The 20,733-nt window shown below is 40.3% G+C and overlaps 1 protein-coding gene and 1 long non-coding RNA gene across 2 annotated transcripts in view; one reads left to right on the top strand and one right to left on the bottom strand.

Moving 5' to 3' along the window:
- Positions 1-4,883: 4,883 nt before the first annotated feature.
- LOC149098002 (uncharacterized) overlaps positions 4,884-20,733 on the bottom strand; it is a 21,974-nt gene continuing 6,124 nt past the window's right edge. The window contains exons 3-6 of the mRNA XM_089277099.1: positions 16,859-16,949; positions 14,887-14,967; positions 11,774-12,037; positions 4,884-8,381 (exon numbers count right to left, since the gene is read on the bottom strand). Coding sequence (XP_089133225.1) covers positions 5,476-8,381; positions 11,774-12,037; positions 14,887-14,967; positions 16,859-16,949 — 3,342 coding nt within the window. The 3' untranslated portion in view covers positions 4,884-5,475. The remainder of the gene's footprint in view (positions 8,382-11,773; positions 12,038-14,886; positions 14,968-16,858; positions 16,950-20,733) is intronic.
- Positions 8,634-9,017, top strand: LOC149098003 (uncharacterized). The gene is made up of 2 exons (XR_016203525.1): positions 8,634-8,690; positions 8,868-9,017. It is a non-coding gene; the product is annotated as an uncharacterized LOC149098003 (long non-coding RNA).

Here is a 20,733-nt window from a genome sequence, read left to right as displayed (position 1 = left end):
AAACTTGCAAATTAAACAGCAGGTTTGAACTAAATTTTGAGTGAAAAAACACAAAACTCTCTCTTTGTCTTATCAAAAACAGGTGATTGTGTTACACCGCGTTACCTTCGCGCGTGACGTTGTATGTCTGGGTTACGTTACTGTCACGCGTGACGTTGCGTGACAGGTCACACACAAAAAAGCAAAATCCTATTGGGAGGTGCTCGTTGGCTATTCTTTGTCTTCCCCCGGCTAGGTCTTTTCCCGCCCCTGACAAGCGGCTGTGCCGTTTTACCTCCGGATGAGGTTTGAGATCCCGAGGGACCTGTGAGTACCTCCCAGTCTCCACTGGGCCGGGGCGGGTTCACCCGGGGTTGTCACCGTGGACGGTCTCACCCCATATCCCTGACATGCGCCTGTACGTGCCGTATTAGGAATCAGAGGTGGCCGCCCTCACATCCCATAGCACCATCATTTGCTCGCTGATATACTGTATTGTTTCTCAAGCTATATACATTGATCCTGCCGCCGATCCTTTCACTTGTGGTGTGCTCTCTGTCCTTCGTAGGTTTTCACACATACGCATGCGCTTTTGGGTGGCGAGATGATGTCATGCTTGAGCTATATTTTGAGCTTGGCTGAATAAATTTTATCCCAACAACAGCTCTGAAGGCCAAAATGCTTGTGCTGTTTCACGCTATTTTCTTTATTTTCACGGAACTTTCTACGCCCGTTTGGCAGAAAGAGGTCAGACAGATAACATATCAAGTCGTTGAAGCCATGCGAGAAGCAGAGGAAACTTAAACAGGCTCGATCGAGGCCCTTGTTCAAGAATATTTCATGTTACGAGCGATCGAATGCTGCGATCGAATCTTGCTGTTTTCTCGTTTCCTCCTGCTCGCTTCACTTCGGCAGCTTCTGTGGTGAAAAAATAACTTTAAGCGCGTTGGCTGGGCGTATTTTTTTGGTGAATTCTGTTCTGGTTCGTTATTTTCGGCCCAAACAAAAAAATCTTGAGTTGTCCTCCATGTTTTTCTTTACTGTTCGGCCAAGGGCCTGGGGGGAATATTTGGTTCAAGTCTTCTGAGAAAAATGTCACGCAACTCGTCGATTTCAAAACAAAACTTTTGCTTCGAACGAAGGTTTGTCGCCGCCTTTTTCGCTAACTCTCCCTGCCAAAAAGGAACCACTCGTGCCAGTCATAACCGTCCCCTGAGCATTCTTCTAAAAAATTCTTGTGCTCTAGGCTGTCTTCTATTAACTCCATCGGCCGGCTTAGCGATGCTTTATGAAGATTTACATCCCTTTCGAAACAGGGAAAACAACAACCCTCGAAAAAGCAGTCCATATATTCGAGACAAATCACCATCGACACAATCTGCTGCTTGAATTTGCAGAAAGGCAGTTTTAAAATATTCTCGTGTACCTTGTCCCACCCCATTTCCTTTCTTTTCCTTGATTTTTGTCGCGATGTACTCCTTGAAAATCATCTCACGAAGCTCTGGAGGGAGGCTTTGGATGGCCTCGGAAAGTCCACAGGAAGACATGGTTCCTTGGAATATAACACCGGTTACATTTCTCTAACTGGTGTGTTTCTTTCTTGCAGCTCGAGCAAAACAAGCTGAAAAGCTTATTTCGCTTTTTCTTGTTTGCGGTAAAGACGCTGTTTTAGCGCGCCCCCGCCGCAGGGCTTGCAAAGACGGTAGTCACACAGTAGTCCGACTCCGCATTCTCTGCATGGCTCTGGCGCTCGCATTCCTTTCTTCAGCTGGTAGTTGTGCTGCCCGCAATACGCCCCGTAACAGCGCTTTCCGCAGCTTTCTTTCCGGCCCCGCATCAGCCACCCGCACTTGTTTTGCGCTCGTTCCATCCCGGCTCTGGTGGAATAACCCCCGGCTCGCTTGTTTCTAATATTTCGCACTCCTTTGTTGTGAGTAGTATATAGGGAATTAACCAAATACTATTTCAAAGAGGGAGCTGCATTTAACCGTTTCGCAGCCCCCAGGCTCAACCGGCCCGAGCTTGTGAGGGCCGGACTTGATGGTGGGGGCTGCGATAAGGTTAAATAAAGCTCCCTCTGCGAAATGGTATTTGGTTAATTCCCTATATACTACTTAAACGCCAGCGAAGACAAACTACTTTCGCAGGTTTCCAGAAAGTGATATAACGGGTGGTAAAAGACAAATTTTCAGGATCCCCCAAAACAAAATATATCAAGAGTAACGTGCATTTCTTATCCTTGAAGGATCACTTAATGTAGGGATAATAACAATTTTTTGTTACGTATGGTGGTCTTTGAGCAGCGAGCTCGTCAATTTAGGCAATTTTCCGTTCTTGGAACGCTCAAATTTAGGCGTTTCCCGGCTATGATTGTTTTGAGCTCTAAGAAAATATATTTTGATGAATTTGCAAAAACTTAAGTCTTTGCATTTACTTATGACCCAAGATAGTTCACTAAGAAAAGTTTGAGGGAAAACTTTTTTCCGACCAGAAATGCAGTGGACCGCTTTTAGAGAGACTGCCACTTAAACACCTAGTCCAGTTGCAACAGGCCGTAGTCATATTTATATAGGACTTTAACTCATCTTTTTTTCGGTATCGACCAGCGTAGTTTGCAGTTTAAATTATTGCTTATCAAGGCACGTGGAGTGAATTCAACAGATTTATCCCTAGACTCTCACCGCCTCTCGCCCTCTCAAAATATTCCTCACCCCTCCAGTCAGAGTTTCCCCGTTTCCGGTCAAAATCAAGCTACAATGTTGATTGAGAAGAAAAACGTGCTCTCATTTCGAAATCGTGTTTCAGTTTTACGCTTGCTTCCGGCTTGCGCCCTACAGAGATCGCTGTAAAATTTCATGTTGAACTGGTTTGTTTTAAATTCTCAAGAAGGAAAAGTCGGCCATTTTCCTACACCGCTCCTTCCCCGCGTGTTCAGAAAACCCACTAAAAATGGAAGCCCACTGAAAACCAAAATGCTAAAAAACCAATTGCCAGTTCAGAATAAGTCATTTACCGATAAATATAGGAAAGTATAGCGAGGCATCGTTCACTATTTCTGAAGAACCTGTGGTAGAAAACAGAAGAAAAAGAAAAAGCGAAGGACGATGAGAATTATTTTCATAAAAAGAGAAACGGTAGTGATCTTATCAGACATGATGAAATGTAAAATAGCGAGGAACATTTAAATTGTTTACTGCACGTGTACTGAAATTCAGCACGCTACAGGTAGATCGATACAAGTACAGCTGCTCTACCTTGAGAAAGTGCAAAAGATGTAAGAGAAATGCAGGACATAAGAGTATCTTGCTTGGCGAGGCAGAGAGTAAACCAGTTAGTTTGCAGTTTAACTTATTGCTTATCAATTTTTTACGTTTTTAAACTGATGAGGCGCGTGGAGTGACAGAGTGCAGCAGATATCCCTCACACTTCCCTTAAGAGTTTCCCCATTTACGGCCAAAAGCTGCAATGTTTTTTGAGAAAAAAAAAAATACTCAGTTGAAACCCCGTTTCAGTTTGGCGTTTGCCAATAAGAAAGCAAATATAATGACCTTGTTTTCTACTATAGTCGTGCGCACTACAGCGATCGCTGAGAAATTCATGTTCAACTGGTTTGTTTTAAATTCACAAGAGGGAAAATTCCGCCATTTCCCTCGCGACTGCGCCGCTCTTCCTCGCGTGTTCAGAAAACCCATTAAAAGAGAAAGCCCACTGAAAAACAAAATGCTAAAAACTGCCAGTTCAGAACAAGTCATTTCCCGATAAATGGAAGAAAAGTATTGCGAGGAATCGTTCACTGTTACTCTGGTATGTAACTGAATTCCTGGAATATTTTACACAACTAAACATCGTTGCCGACTGAATGTTACGGAAGACATTGAATTTCAGCCGTCCCTTTGAGTCGCACACTAAAGAAAATTTAGGCTAATACGTGAGGGATCTGCACATCCTGGGGCCCGTTTCTCGAAAGCCCCGGAAACTTTTCGGGCCCGTAAAGCCATTTTTAGACCATCGGTATCTAAAAACGGAGAAGTGTATACGCCTGAAACTTCTTGTATGAAGGGAATTTCGCTTCATATTAAGAATATGTGAATAAAACAGCTCTGTAATCGTAAGGTTCGAGATTCTGTTATGGCTTTACGGGCCCGAAAAGTTTCCGGGGCTTTCGAGAAACGGACCCCTGGTAACCATGCAATTGGGTTTTCCGCTTTCCATAGAATTGTTAACTCAATCTGTATGAAAAACTAAACCGTAACTGCAAGCTTCCCACTACTGGTAAACCTTTCAAAGAAAGTCCCTTTTGCGTCAAAACGTTACAAACTCTGATTTAGGCTCTGGTTAATCTTCTAACTTCTTCCTAGTCGAATAAAATTACAGTTTAATTTAGCTTGATGCCGTTTAATCCCAATTACCCTGCAATATAGTTTGACAGAAGAACGTGCCGTACCTCCCCATTAAATTGACCGAACTTTATTGAAATAAACATAAAACTACTTGTAAATAGCAAGTTATCCGCCGTATTTAGTTTAACGTTGTATTTACTAGTTCAAAGTTTCGTTTTTGTCTTACAACTGGCCAAACGTTTTCGGTCTCACGAGATTTAGCGTATTTGGATTAATCACGTCTACTCGGATTTCAGGCAGCTTTCCATGTGATCGATCAGTACAAAAAAAGTAGAGTGAACCTCACTAATCGGATTTCCACAGATCGCCACGAAAGTGAAAATAAAACTTAAGTCTGTCTCGCTGCAGAGTGGTTTCCATATAATTACAACGATCGCTGAACATTTCTGGCAGTGATCGTAAAGTTTATACAAAAACCAGCCTTCAAGGACTATTTTCTAAAATGCTACCACGAGAAAGAAAAAAACAAACAAACAACAACAAAGAAAAAGAAACGCTAGAAACTTTGCAATTTCAACTACTTTCATGTTCGAACATAAAATGCACGTTTTTACACTGTTTACAAAATTACTGTTCATCTTGGAACTATGAGGCACGTATTTCTCAACTAAGCTCGACTAAACACTTCATTATCGCTTTTTTCCTGATTTACACGATACATTTTTAGACGAATTAACTGTAAGCACCTTTTTTTTATCTTATTTATAGAGGATATCATATAATTTGTTAATTCAAGTTAACAAAAAATTGTCCGCTACAATAATGTGAGAGTCCAAAAATTAAACAACAAAGATCGTGACTTGCTATTTGATAGAAAGCCATTTACGCGCTACAAAAAAAAAAAATTCACTTATTTCACTGAATGTCCGATTTAGATAACAATTAAAAATTGTCGAGAATTACATTCTGAAAGTAGGTTACGGTGTTTACACGAGTAGCTCGAGAAACAATGGTATCGCCTGTTATTGTCAGATGTTATTCTATGACCTCAAGTAATGTCAGTTTGAACGTGGTGCAGGGACGAGCAGTTTAAGTCACGTGACACTGAAGACAATCAGTCCTTCTGCCAGAATTCACTGAGTGGATGAACCTGGTATTACCAATAGCTAAGATGAACCTGAGGCAGTGCTTGTTGCACAATAGATCGTAACTCGTCCAGGGAGGCCAGTGGATTGTCCGTTAGGATCAGTTCCTCCAGATCAGGAATGAATCTTAAGCTGTCCAGCAGACCATGAAAGTCATGTTCATCCATAATTAAATTATCAAGACCTAACACTAGCAAGTTGGGAAAGAACTGCACGCGCTTGGTGAGTGGAGCAAGGCTACCCCTTGCGTTGAAATTGTAAAGACCAAGCAATTGTAAAGCTGGGAATGTTTTGTTCATTCCTCCAAACAGTGCCTCCATTTCCTCCTCTTGCAAAATGCTTTCATACACCCCCGATATAAGGAGTCTTTTTAAAGACGACATTTCAGGAAGTGACCGACCGAGCGACGCGGCTGCTACTAGAGTCAGGCTTATACCGCATAGCACCAGTTCCTTAAGAGTCTTGTGTGTGATACTACAAACAAGTTTGTTTACTGCTGCAGCACAGCAGTCATATAAATTAAGGCTAAGAGCGGTGATGTTGATAAATCGTGGTAACACACCAGCTAGTTTTTCTGCTGCCACTGATGTCAATGAACACTGTGACGTTGGACCACCAATTTTCACACAGCACGTGCTGGGATTTGGTACTTGTTCCAGCAGTTCACACATACCCTCTCCGCATTCACCAAATTCAATGGTTTTCAAATGTTTACAGTTTCTGATAACTGCACCAAGATCTTTCAATGTCTGCGCATTCACAATTTTTTTACAGTCAAGAGATCTTAAGAATTTCAAACATGACTGTTTTGAACACGAAATTTCGGAGCAAGATGGAGTAGAAATGGTAATAGTCTCAGTAAACAGTCTCGCATGGTTATCACAGTACAGACATAACCTTGTTACGTAAAACTGAGCTTTCCCATTATGGACACGAAGGACACAATCAATACAACACCCTTCGCATCCTACAGTCTTAAACTGCCTTAAAAAATCTTCAATCAAGAGAGCAGCAGAGTTCTCGGTTATTCTCAGTGGGACATGTAAGCAATCGAAAAACTCCAGAACCTCATATAGCCTTGACATCCATTTCCTGTCATTATCAGGAAAAAAACTGTAATACCAACCAACGTGAAAAAATAAAGCTTTACAGGAAGAATCTTCATTTACAATTGTCATCTTTGGTATATGTTCAGGAAATGGTCTCCTTAGGGAAATCAGGATGATCCCAGCTGTGCAGTCTAACCAATATCTCGCCAGTGCACCTTTTGATTGAACTTCTTTCAAAGAATCGTCAACCAAGGCACTGAACTTCTCATGCCTGTAAGTGACGTCACACAGTGGCTCGTCTGTCTCGTTTTCTACATCTGGTATTGTCTTTGATAAATCTAAGGTTGGATCAGTGATCCTGACTGATGTTAAGTGTTGAAAAATCTTCACTGCTCCATCGTCAGACAAGCCGCAAACGAACTGCACAACATTCTCCCAGGCTTTACATTCCCCCAAGGTACGTGTGTGCTGTTCAATTCCACCGAGATTTCTTTCAGGGACACATCTGTAGGAGATGAACCACGCTGCCAAAAATTCTTGAATGCTCTTGTGGATAAAGGATACCATCCCTGCTGGTCGAAGATTTTCTGCGTACTCGGTAACTTGAAGTAGGCCAATAATCTGACTTTGGTCACAGCGAACGGCAGCGGACAACTGCTCGTACTCGAACACATGATCGTCCCTCAAAAGACATTCCAACGCCACCTTTCCGATTTCAGCAAGAACATCTTCAAAATCGTGTACTTTGCCAAAGTGAGTAGGCGAATCTTTCCCTTGATTGTAATCCAAAACGTACTGGACGATCGCCAAATACAATTTTGTTTTGCTTTCAGGAAAACTCTTCGACTTGCCCTTTTTCCACAGGGTGCAAAAGAAGAGAAGAAGAAGCGGAACTTTCGCTAAGTCTTCCAGGTTTTGTTGGTCAAGATGACGACTTAGCTCTTTTGCTTCTGCTTCGCCACCAAGCATTTTTCTCATAAAGGCCTTTCTGTCCTCTTCACTAAACCCGGTAATCTCAGCATGCATGTCTTTAAACGTTCGTAGTTCGTCAGCTTTGGAAATTCGAGTCGTTATCAGGGCACAACAGTTTCTCAGTTTCTTTCCTTTGAATATCTCGTAGATTTCAGAGTTGCTTCCACAGCGATATTCGTCGTAGCCATCAAACACCAGTAGTACTTTGTCTTGGTTTTTGGTAATGTAACGTAACATGCCCTCGGTCAAGGCTGTCTCTTCCTCCGTAAAAATGGAAGACTGACTTATGACGTCTTGGAAGCTCTGGCATTTGGACACTTCCTTGAGATTAACAACAAGAACGAGCTCGAACTTTTTTAAGGCATCTTTCTGATTTTCACGCATGTCCTCATTGATGTACTCCTCATCAATTGACGTATCTTCATACTGCTCGTTACTTGATGTGACTTCGCAACCATCTTCACTTGACGAGGATTCGTCATCTTGTTTTGTGTCTCTCTTGTCTTCATCATCTTCGAAGCTCTTCATTGCATCTTTCTGTTCGTGTCCCGTTATCTCGGGATCAAGTTCAGCCCAGTCCACAGCCAGTTTCTTGACGAAAGTGCTCTTCCCAATACCCGTCTGTCCTTGCACAAGTATCCTCTTTGGTACAACACCGTTCTTGTTTGCAGTGAACACATCAGTGTAATGTTTCAGTTCAGACCGTGATGACCCAGCTGGGGTCTGTTCCTCTTTCACCCAGGACAGTCGAGTGTAGATCTGGTAAATGTCCACGGGGGACTTTTTAGACCAGGCAGAGGTGGGCACTGTGGCGGTTCTCTTGTAATGCTCTGCCAGTTTACTTCGACAGAATTTCACATCAAAAATGTCCTCCGCAGATGCTTCTGAATTAGTAACTGCAATGATAACGAATTAGGGCTTCAATAAAAATAGTAAAATAGCAAGCAAGCCGCGTTATCAAACTCAATATACGTACGCAAGTTAAAAAATCCACAATAATTTCACAAGACATTTTTTTTCTGCGCAAGTAGTCCCGTCGCTCATTTATTAGGCACCTTAAGATACCAGCACGGGACGAGCTAGGACGGCTACCGGAAGTAAATTGACTCAACCGGGCATGCGCACGAGAACTCTCGCCTAATCTCTCTGCCGTCCTTATCTCGTCGAGGACGCCATTTCGCCCGACTAGCCGTCGTATCGAAGACGTGAGTATTTTGCACTTGTTTTGCCCCGATAACTGTTCCAATCGCCTTTATTTTCAGTTATATTGATAGATATGTTTATAGCGTTCACAGTTTTCGTGATTGTAGCGTAGAATACTACGCTGAGATACGAAAATGTGAGTAAAAATATTCCTCGTCTGTTCGTTTGTGTTTCTGCAGCCACTGTGCAGACGCTATCACGAGTGTGCAAGCTCAATACAAACTCTATGCATTGAGAATACAACAGTGTAAGTACAGTTGATAAATTGTTGTAAGAATGAATGCCATGGAGCATCTATCGAGCAAATAAAATACACATTTTCAAACTGATGTTTAGTTGTTGTTTTTATACTACCCAGAATTTGATGCAACGTTTGTTTGATTTTTATAATGCTTGATACAATTACAGATGGAAATTGAAACGTTCAACAAAAGTCAGGATTCTTCGGCGACAGAATTCCCAAACGCTTTAGTGGTAAAAAGCCATCTGAAGCAGGTCGATCAGATTGTTCGTTTAATTTTTTCATACGGAAATTATGGTTTCTCTATTAAAATATTGACAGATGTTTGCTTCGCTTATAAAGAAAAAGAAATTCAGCATCGCTGTTCACTATCGTTTAAGCCTAATAGGATAAGATTTCTATCATCTCTTTTATAGTCTAATGGATGTCATTGCTTCTGTGAATAGCTTGTACGAGGTTCCAATTATTGACGTCGCCGTCCTTTGCAAAAATGCACATCTTAAGCATTTTGTTTTTGGCGACACGACGGGACCCGCGAAAGTTTCCCGTGTCCACTGCCGTTGCCGTCCTGGCCTTCCCGTCCTCGTATCTTAAGGTCCCTATTTTCACCGGCAAGGTAAGAAAACAATTGGTACATGAATTAAGTTGTGCATCATTGAACTTAGGCTGGTTTCCATATGATCGCTGTGATCGCTTCAGAAAAAGTTACGATAGTTGTCGTAACGATCCCAATGACCGCTGAACCCCTTTTTATGCTGCGATCTTAGAGATGATATGGAAACCAGCCTTAACGATGCGCGCAGGAATTTTGTCTTGCTCATTAGTTATGCTCCCCTGAGTTCTCGCGTGTATCATAGCTCGATGAAACACCCTCAGGGCCGGCAACACTACGCCAGAGGACTGAAAACGCAGCTTTAGTTTTACGGTTAGGCCTTCTGTCCGCACTAATCCGTCACGAAAACGGAGCTTTTCGGAAGCGCACTTCAAACTGGAGGAATTTGAAAACGCCGGCTTTTCGTTTTTGTGTGAACAGCAAAAAACATTTTGAAAACGGAGCTTTTCGACAACGATGACGTCGCGATAATTACGTCATTTCCCTGACGAAGATTTCCTCAAATACAAATCCAAAAACACCGGTGATTGTTGAGTTTTCAAATTCCTCCGGCGCAGTGTGGACGGAAAACATTTGATGGGTTTTCAGAGTGAAACCTCCGTTTTGTGATTCTTCCGGCGTAGTGTGGATGAGGCCTAAGGCATGAGTCATACTGTACTGCACACGAGAAACTGAAACAATACATGTGAGAATGTAACTTCTTACTGTCTTTAATGTGTTTTACAATAGAAGGCCTTTTTGACTCAAAGATTGATTTTTACAGTGTAAATTCTTCACAGCTTTTCTGTCTTTTTCAACTTAATGTAAAGGAGTGGTAATAATCACTCCATAATGCATTGCAAACATGAATAAACCTCATTTGTCTATGTTTTTCCTTTTATCTCCGCGGAAATCACTTTTTTTGGGTTCAGATCGCGTCTACTGCAGGTTTTTTTCCCTTTTAATTTTCCAGTTCACTCACCAATTGGTCTAAATGTGACAACAAGGTATAGATTAATAAGAAATAACACGCAAACTGCGGTGATAAACATGACAATAAAACGCATGTTAAAAAACAAAGTTCATTTACTTCACGTTTCGTATGTTTCAACATACATCTTCAGAAGTGACCGTTAGGAATAGAAGTAACAACTAAATTTCAATTTAAAATAAGTAACTAATTAACAATTACAATGACAGAAGCTGAGAAAAATTGGCATATAAACAATGTAAACTAATAAAGATAAAGCTTTTCGCTGCTTACATTATCATTTAGGGCGGGTTTTAATTCCCTTATTAGCAGAGTCTCTTTTATCTTGCAATGTGTATCTGTCCGACCTTTTGCTAATATATCAAAGTGGTCCCATTTGAGGTTGTACCCCTAAATAAGGTAAAACTAAATACGGTACAAAGCAAAATTGTTCCCAAAAAACTGAAGACCTACATTTAGAAGTTTTATGGCTGCATTAATCTTAGGGTTATTTTCCACAGCGCTTATCGCATTAAGTCTTTATTTCCCTACAAAGATAGGATCAACCGTTCCCAACTGTCGAAAGTTGTGTATAAGGCTAGTTGTTGGGACTGCCAGGATTTCTACATTGGAAAAACAAAACGTAGATTGCATGACAGAAAAACTGAACATTTTAAATCGATCACGAGTAGCTGTCATGCTTCTGCTATTGCAGACCACGTCACGTCAACTGGTCACAAATTCAATTGAACTTTGTTTTTTAACATGCGTTTTATTGTCATGTTTATCACCGCAGTTTGCGTGCTATTTCTTATCAAGCTGCGATGGCCAAAGAAAGAGTATTTACGACAAGGTAGAGATTAACCCTACGTATTGTACTTTATACAAACTGTAGGTGAGCAAGGTTCCCGCCATGCTTTTCATCGTGTATGCGTAATACAACGTGACTGAAATTGACATTAAATTTTGCTTCTAAAACTTCTTAAGTGCGTAACAATGCTGTATGATCTAAGGGAATGCTCAGTAACTCCTTCAAGAAAGTCACCTTCGGGGTCCCTCCTAAACTCAATCCGTACCTAAGGGCTTGATTTCATAGCAGTTAAGAAAACACTGCTTTGCATCACATATAAGTGAAAACTATTGTATTGTGCCAAATGTATGAAGGCTAAAAATACTGTCTTGTAGATTGTGAGGAAACCCTACCCTCGTCTATTTTTTTTTCATTTCCCCACCTGATTCAAGTAGTCACACTGTAGCAAAATGCTTCATGTAGGTTCCTTACCGCAAAATTCGTTGGCCACGTTATTGAGACCAACTCTCTGATGAACCAAAGCGTTGTAGAGGTCACGATAAACTGTAGCCGAAGCTGTTGTATTTCTCCAGTGAAGTAACATCCGATATGCTTTGCTTTTTTCATTAGCATCTATTTCGTCCAGTTTATCTTGAGAAATGTCAAGGCGAAGTCCCAGCTCCTGCCACTTTGCACAAATCTTTCCTGCAAGCTCATCTAGATCACGGTCACCAGGTTTGCCTTCTTTAAAAGCAACTACATGATAAAGAGGAAAAGTTTGCAGTTAACTAAGGATGCAATTTTGTTACATATCAAAGTGATAAAAACATCATTTCTCTTCTCAGCGAAACAAGAAATTTATTCACGACACTTCAAGCCAAATTGTAAATTTTTACATTCGATATTTGAAAAGAGCCATTGTTATTTTTTGGCATAAAGTTATGCTACCAGTGAAAAGTACAATTGAAAATTTTATTCTTTGCAGTTCAAAAACTTTTCAAGTTGAAAACAAAAGGGGACGTTGATAAGAGGTTTGGATGTACACTCTTGACACAACGATGATAGTTTGACTCCATGTTTACACCGTTTGAACGTTGGAACGTGGTGTTTCACGTTGTTGTACTCAATAAGCAGGGAAACTGGTTTGCAAAACTGTTTTTCTAGCTGCTTTTTTAGTGCCTTTCTTCTGAGAAGTGGACAAATGTTTCATGGGGCAGTCAGTAAGAGAACATTTGTAGCTGGGTTTCTTCACAAGTCGAGTGATGTGTCGAAAGAAGTTAGCATGGCTAACTTTCTAATACTTCTGAACGACGTTAGGATTTGTTAACACCTACGGCTAAGCTCATGTTGTTCTCTGTGTTTTAAGTGTGTAATCTTCAACTGTGTTAAGTGTCAGCTTGGCAGAATCGCTAGTCTTTGGTAGAGTAGTTTTGAACATTTTGTTTAAAAAACGTTTTTTCCCGCCAATTTTCCCTAAACCAGTATTCAAATTTTAGTGGTTTTGGAGAACTTTCTTCTTGATGCATGTAGTCCTACACTGAAAAGGGCACGGATTGTCAATGGGCCATTCCATTTTTCTCCCACAACCTCCTGTTGAGGAAATTTTCTGAGGGGTACAGGGTCAAAGTCGAAAATTTCCGAAGGTCACGAAGACGCTTTTGAGATTTTCTGAGGGTCAGTATTGGGAAGATCTAAAATTTCTAGACAGTCACAAGGTTACCGTGCATTTTCTTTCTCAGGGGTCTTGAAAAAAAATCGTGTCAGCACTTTGATCTTTTCTTAGGGGGTTGGCAGTCCAATTACCTCATCAATAAGGGGGGGGGGGGGGGTGGATATTAAGTAGCATGGCCCAATGTCGGTTGACACTTGCGTAAAAAGCCCTACACATGTAAATAATGGCCTTGTAATGCTGAACAACAAAGCCACAATATAATCAAATAACAAGGCATCGACTCCCTTTGAGGACGAGCCTATATTCCTAATGTTTAAAGGGAGGGTTTCACGGCTCGAAGCATGTCTCGAAATCAAAATACTTTTGTTCGCTTCTTGTCAATGTTATCGCTTTAAAAACCCCCTCGGATGTAGTTTGGTTTTCACATGCTATAGTTAGCCGTGGCAGAATGACGGATGACCAGACTTCTCAGAAGATTTCAGGGGATTTTACCGACGCTGTCAACCGTTGAATTTAGTGTTGACCTGTATGATTTATTCCACGGTTGGTGATTTTACGGCTATTTGCATGCGAAATTAGGTAACTTGCTTACGATTGGTTCATAAACAATGAAAAACTGGGCCTTTGCCAAAAAGCGTGCAGATGCGAATAAATAATACTGACATGCGCCGAACCGTGAAACCTTCCCTTTAAATCAATTTATCACTTATTTAGTCATCTCTTTAGTTTTTAAAGTTATTTATTTAGTTAGTTATTTTCCCATTGATTTCATTGGGGGTCAGCAACGGGGCCAGTAGCGGTCCAGTAAGGGTTCAGTGGGGGTCCATAGGGGTCACTATGGGGGCCACTGAGGGGTCAGAAAGGAATCAGTAAGAGGGTCAGTAGGGGAGTCAGTAGGGGGGTCAGTAACACGGTCCGTAGGGGGATCAGATAGCGGGTCAGTGAGAGGGTCAGTGGGGCTTCAGTAGGGGGTCAGTAGGGGAGTCGGTAGGGGGGTCAGTAGGGGGTCAGTAACGCGGTCCGTAGGGGGATCAGATGGGAGGTCGTGAGAGGGTCAGTGGGGGCTCAGTAGGGGATCAGTAGGGGAGTCAGTAGGGGGATCATTTAGGGGGTCAGTGAGGGGGTCAGTAAGGGGGTCAGTAAGGGGGATCTTTGATAGGGTCAATAGGGAGGTCAGCTGACAGGGTTAGTGTTCTGCGAGAACCCCCTGCACTAGCAATTAGCAGTTAGCACTAGCAGTCTTGAAATATGAAATTCTTCATCAAATAATTTACTAATAATTAGCAATTCACTAGCTGGGCTCTATTAAAAACATTCTTATCCTGATGTTAACAAGGAAGGCTCGCTCAATCATGCTGTTTTAGAAGTGATATAAAAATAAAAATAGTCTCCAAACAGAATTGGAATTTAGAACTAAGCGACTTGGTTTTTGTGGAGGGAGAAAAACCAGTAATGCTGGGAAAACCCATAGAGAAAGAACAAGAGCCAACAATAAACTCATGTATGTTATCAAACCCAGGACACACTGGTAGAAAGTGAGCCCTCAGCTCTTACTTCTGCATCACTCTGCTCTGGCAAAGTTTCATTTCAGAAATTCATTAATACATGAATTTCACAGGGTGAGCACAAACAATATTGTCTTTACATTTGCTAGAGACTTAGATATAGATGAAATTCCAGCTCAGCCGGTTGCTAGGTTTTTTTTGAAACAAGACAAGTATCACATTGAATTAATTTGGAGGGCCATTTTGAACAGTTCAATAAACTAATATTAAAGCTAAGGGTTTTAAACCTGCGAAAATGCTGTGTTTTTCTGCGCCTCTAAATACACAAAAATACTCAGTACCTCTGAGAATGAAGAAGAATTTTGAACTATTAAATTAAACTAGGTCTCGGCCTATGTACATACTGAAGACATTTAAAATAAATTAACCTGTTTTGTCCACATGTGTGAGTTTGGCTTGTTTAGGATCTGGTGTACTCCAACTGGGTGACAATCTTCTTTTCTCTTCTCCTGATTAATCAACAGAAACAAAACACCGGTAAGATGGAGACAATATCTCCTTGATCTATGCACAGCATATGTTTGTAAACTCGCCTACATTGTTCTCAACATATGTACACTGTGCACAATTATTACAGCCCTTCAGGATTTATTTTCCTGGCTTTGCAGCAGCTCTTAACTTGTGGGGTGGTAGTAAGGGTTGTAGAGCAGTTCATTTGAGGTTTTTTTTAGAGTGAACATGTAAAGAGAACTCTGTTATCCGTAAAAGCTAAAGAGGGTTGGAATAGTTGTCTGTGAATGGAATCCAGCTACAATAAAGTTTGCCATGTGCCTGATGCAAGAGCTGTTGTTAAACACTCACCCACTGCTCGTGTTTCCTACAAGTATAAATTTCTACTTTCTTCTGTGTTCATAACTTAGACTTCAATAATTGGTTCACAATTATTATAACTTTACAACAACTTTAAGCGTGTCTAAGATAATAACACTTTACACTTTATTATTAAAAATAATGAGGTTAGAAACTTAAACGTAATAACAACATGAACCCGCAGACCTATAGTCTAGGCTGGCGACATCTTTATTATTTTATGTTATACCAACAACTTTATTAAGGTGTCTAAGATAATAACACTTTGCACTTTATTATTAAGAATAATTACACTTAAGTTAGCAACTTAAATATAACAATCAATGATAAGCCTACTATTCAACTACTTAGACAAAGATTTACGAACATGTTTATTGCAAGCGTTATTACACTGTATATGGCTGCCTCTCACAAGGACTAGGAACTACCAAATTCACAAATTTGATTGGCTGAAATCGATATTGACTTCGGTCTAGATTTTCCCATCTAGAACGGCATCTGGACTGGCATCTAGACCGGTTACATTTTGTGGGGAAAAAGTTGCAAACTAAAATGCAAGAATAATGACAATTTTCTTTTAACAATATTTATTTATAGAAGTGCCAAAAAGCCTGATGAGAAAAAACAGTAAAGAGGACGAGCAAACTTTGGCAAAATTATGTTCAGTTCATCGCCATTTGTAAGCAAAATGTCAGCAAGTACAAACCAGTCACATTAAATGAATCAAATTGTTCTTGTTTGCCATATAATAAACATCTTATTAACCAAGCTTAGTCAGTCTGTATGGGAGAATCTTGACCTTGGTCATGACCTTGGACATGAACTCAGTAGAGATTCTCCCATACAGACCTCCTGCTCGGTTAATAAGAGCTAATTATGAACTATTTTTGACTGGTTATCATTTACCTATTATTGATACTTGGAGCTATGACTAACTAGAGATAAGCTCAATGATGGGTCAAAATTAATCTAGCTTAGTTCACTAAGCCAGAGCTTAAAGTGTTGAATTAAATCCCTTAACTAAAATGTGTTTCCTGTGGGTGGACAAATGACAAACCCATTAATTGTATAGGTCAGCAGGTACATGTACATGTAGATAACAAGATTAACAAGATGCATCAGGCTAAAATATGAAATTAGACAAATAATTGTTAATGTGTGTTAGCAGCATTGCTTATAACTCATAACAAATGGGAAGAGAAAATAAAATAGAAAAAAATACATATTAAATAAACATAATAATTATTAAAATGAATTACAGTAACACCACAGAGTAGCTGTTCATTTTGATTTACTGTTTGCAGATCAAACTGGAATTTAGACAAGTTGGCTTTTGTAGATCAAGGACAAAATTACTGACAACACAGGAGAACCCAGAAAAAATAATTAACCCAGCCCAGGAGCTAGATTGAGCTAGAACCAATAACAAATCAATCAATCCATACAACACTGTATTTAGGATTTAAACTGAGGCCACAAATTTCACACGGGGTTGGCTGACATTCCCTCAGCAGTAAAGTATCTACTTACTCAACAGTGTTGAATTACTGCCAATGTTTGACTGAGTCGGGACTGTGATTGACCGTGGAAGCCTGGGTGAAGGATTATATGAACTACAAGGCTGCATCAGAAAGAATGAAAGACAACCTGTTAGTTAAAACAAGGGACCTTATAAGTGACAAACTCCTAGCTAACACAGATGCTACTACAGCAAGTGGAGGCAGTGCCAGCATCTTTCATGACGACACATTAATACAAAGGCAAAATAGTTAATTATATATCTAAGCGAAATCACAAAAACATGCCCGCTAGGTTTTCGCCTGGATTCGGGCTTTGCCCAAATCCAGGCTAAGCCAGCGACCTTAAACCCAGGGGGCCCTCCGTCAAGGCTAGGCTGGGCACATGGCCCAGTGCCTGGCCTATCTGCTGGTGGCTTGCTGGGGACCAGCTGTCAAAAGCAGGGGGGAGGGAAGGGTGTCTTTCACTGACACCTCCAACTAGCTAGAATTTGAGTTTTCAGTGTTAAATAAGCTTGATGTTGACTGTGTTTCTGGGTATTTTACTCAGTTGTTTGACCTTGTTTGAGGCTTCTGTCTTGACATGGCACTCTGCTGGAGTGGTCCATGCCAAGTGCATGCGTGATTGGCCAATCTCCTAGCCGGGGGGGAGGTCAGAGGACTTCTGGCCACTGGGACTGTCTTTGAGTCACTGCAGGCATGTTTTTGCGAATTCGGTTAGATATATGTCTGGATTTATGAAAACAGACTGAATCAAGCATTTTTTAAATATTTATCCACTTTATTTATTTATTTTTCCTCTCATTAAGGTGGCAGCTTGTAAATTGTACCTAGCATGAACTGTAGAGAACTTCTTGCTGCATGTTTCATTCATTTATCTATTATTTTAATTACTTATCACTACCCTCTCCCCCATTTTCAATTGGTGTTAAGTTAAGCCCAGGCTACACTCGTCTGAATTTCAGTTCACACGGTGACTCTGAGAAGGAGCCGACCAATCAGCGTTCTATAACTACTGTCTAAAGGAAGTCTGCCCGAGGACATCATTAGGTCCAATGAAGGTGCAAGTCGAACAATTTGCTAGCAAGCGTCGCTAGCAAGTGACATCCATTATCGTACATAAAGCAGTCATGAGATGTATTAAACAGGACGTCATTTAGCCCCGTTGGAGTAGGTTGTTTGCACTGTGGCAATAATGTTGTGCTTGCTTTAGACAGCAAAGAGCTTTAGCCACATCAATTTAGGGCTTAGACGTGCAATGGACTAGACATTTCTGGGCTTTTCATCAGCACTGAGTACTGACGCTCTCAAAATCGTGATAATCACAACTCTAACCTACTAGAAACAAAAACAATAGGTGAGTGCCTGTGACCAGATAATCAAAAGGAATGTGAAAATGACTTCTGGCATTTGATTTCCTCAGTATTTGGACTTAAACTATGGCAGAAAATTCATGTCTAGCTCACCCTCTGTAAGATATTACATTCAAATATTAAGTGCTGGTGTATTCAGAATCCTACATGATAACCATTGCGATGCGTGGAGTTTAGCAAAGTACATTATCTTCTCATTGATATTCAACTAATGAGTCTGAGATAATCCTCCATAATTCCTATCCCTTGTTCTTATTAATAAACAGCAACCCAACAACATAGCGAAGCCTTCCAGGGCCAGGGTCAGTCCCCTGCTTGCTAAAGTGAAATACTTATGTGCTGTTCTCCTTGCTAAGCCACATGCTGAATGTAAATATGGCATCCGATGGCGAATGGTCTGTCAAGCAATGGTCAATTGATAGGAATTTGTCACGCATTGCAAAAAATGGAAAAAAGAATAATGAATAGAAAGATTTAATAACACGTTCAAAGCACACAATTTTTATTTTAAAGCCAAAAGGATCTGTAAATGTGATCCGTAAAATATCGCACAGAAATTTCCCTGGCAGAGAAACTGTGTTTTTATGTGTTTTAGACTCGGGAAGGGGAGGGGCTGGGATAACTTCCCTGTATAAGTTATCAGAGCTATGTGCAGCCCCAAAGGGTATGTTTTTAAACTGCTTATGTCTGAAAAAGGTGTAAATTTTGACCACATTGGACTGAAATAGAGTGTGTTTTTCACTCTGGCTTGGCATTGAATATTTTGTTTACATGGAACCGATTATTTCCACATTAACATTGGCAAATTTGTAGCCCTTCTCAAATGTTTAAACAGATGGGGCCTTTTTCTGGTTTGCAGCAGTCGCATATTAGAGCCGCTTACTAATTTTATAGGTCTGATAATTGGTTATCAATTTTTCCCCCTGAGGGGGTGTTTTGGAGTTGTGTGATGTCTTGTATCTAACTAAATGTACTTTTGAGAGCGTTAGTTCTCGACGCTGATGAAACGCCCGAAAATAATTTTATACCAGGTTTTACACTGACATTTCCTCTTTCAAAATGTCAGAATCTTAGGTGTTTTGCTGTTTCATCGGGTAGTGAATTTGCCGATTCAAAACACATAATTAAGAATTTTAAGGAAGCAAATTTCAGTAATTCTAAGTGGCTCATTGTGACCTTGAAAATTAACCCACAGAAGAGTAACTGGCCTCAAAAGACTTGTAAACCCCTCAACAATACATTTCCAGGCTCGCACTGGAGTGTTATTGTGATGCAGATTGAACGGAGCAACGTTTATGATGAGATATTAGTCACTACATTTTGTGTGTTTTTGAGCAGACGTGGGACTGTAACAATTTTTTTATTTTTCGGTGGGTTTAAAAACTATGTCAAGAAAAACATCCCACAATGTTTCTCTGGGCAAAATATGAAAAATTTTGATTTTTCATCATGTGCCACATATTTGCGATATGACTCGGTCCTAGTGGACATTCCCTTTTAATTAAATTGTGCAATTCATGATTCAACGGAAAGATGGGGAATTTAGTCTTCCTGGCCTCAAAAGGCATACAGGCCGAGAGTTATTTCCTTTTATTTGAGCTACAATACGTCTTGTGGAAAGCTATAACTCTAGCACAGAATTGAATCAAGATTATCAGTGACAAGTCAAATTCTGTGGCTATATTTTTGCGAATCAAGACAGATATTGAAAATTAATTGAATGTCACATAAGTGCCACTTTTTTTGCCAAAGTACAATAAATGACTGACGTTAGTGCTTTCCATGCTCTTGTCACAATGATTGGCTAATTTAACCCACAGTAAAGACATAGTGAGGTCATTTAGGTGAAATCGCAGAGGTTAAATATATGTATTGACTTACTTTGGCTCGTTCAACTCATTTACAGTGACTTCAATGGCTTGTATAAGCATGTTATGGCTTCTTTAAAGAGTACTCGAGACAGATAGTGCTCTCAGTATGACATGTCCATATTTATGTACAGTATCTGACCGATTTTCCATAAACAAGCCCACTATTTTGGTGCAAAGTCTTTTAACACGGTTTTCATAAATTTATTCAGTCATAATTATATAAATTTAATTAACTTTCTGTTGTGATTGGTTGTTTCCTGGAATTTGCTGTTTGTAAATTGTGATCAAAGAAATGGAGCCACAAACAGAAAGACAAACATTTTGTGTTAATGCGAGGACCCTGAAAATGAATGCTCTATGTATCTCAGCAGTTAGCAACCATAGTGTTTTCAAAAATCAGTTCAAAAACCAACCTTGAATTCATGTGATTAAATGCACTTTGATTTAATTGGTATTTAGTGCACTTGCTAATGCTTGGTTAAAAAGAGAAATGCAACATATTGTTTGAAATTGCAACATTCTCAGCCATTCAGCTGCTAAAACCAGTTAACCAATGGGTTATGTTACCACACAGGCTATATTTGCCACTCCAATTTCATAATTTGGTTTTGAACTCTGATTGGTTTGTTTGTAGTTGAAACTAA

The sequence above is a fragment of the Orbicella faveolata genome, unplaced genomic scaffold (assembly GCF_042242905.1).
Source record: "Orbicella faveolata isolate gen_17 unplaced genomic scaffold, um_ofav_v1 contig_46, whole genome shotgun sequence".
NCBI lineage: Eukaryota > Metazoa > Cnidaria > Anthozoa > Scleractinia > Merulinidae > Orbicella > Orbicella faveolata.
This window is presented reverse-complemented; position numbering and strand designations above follow the sequence as displayed.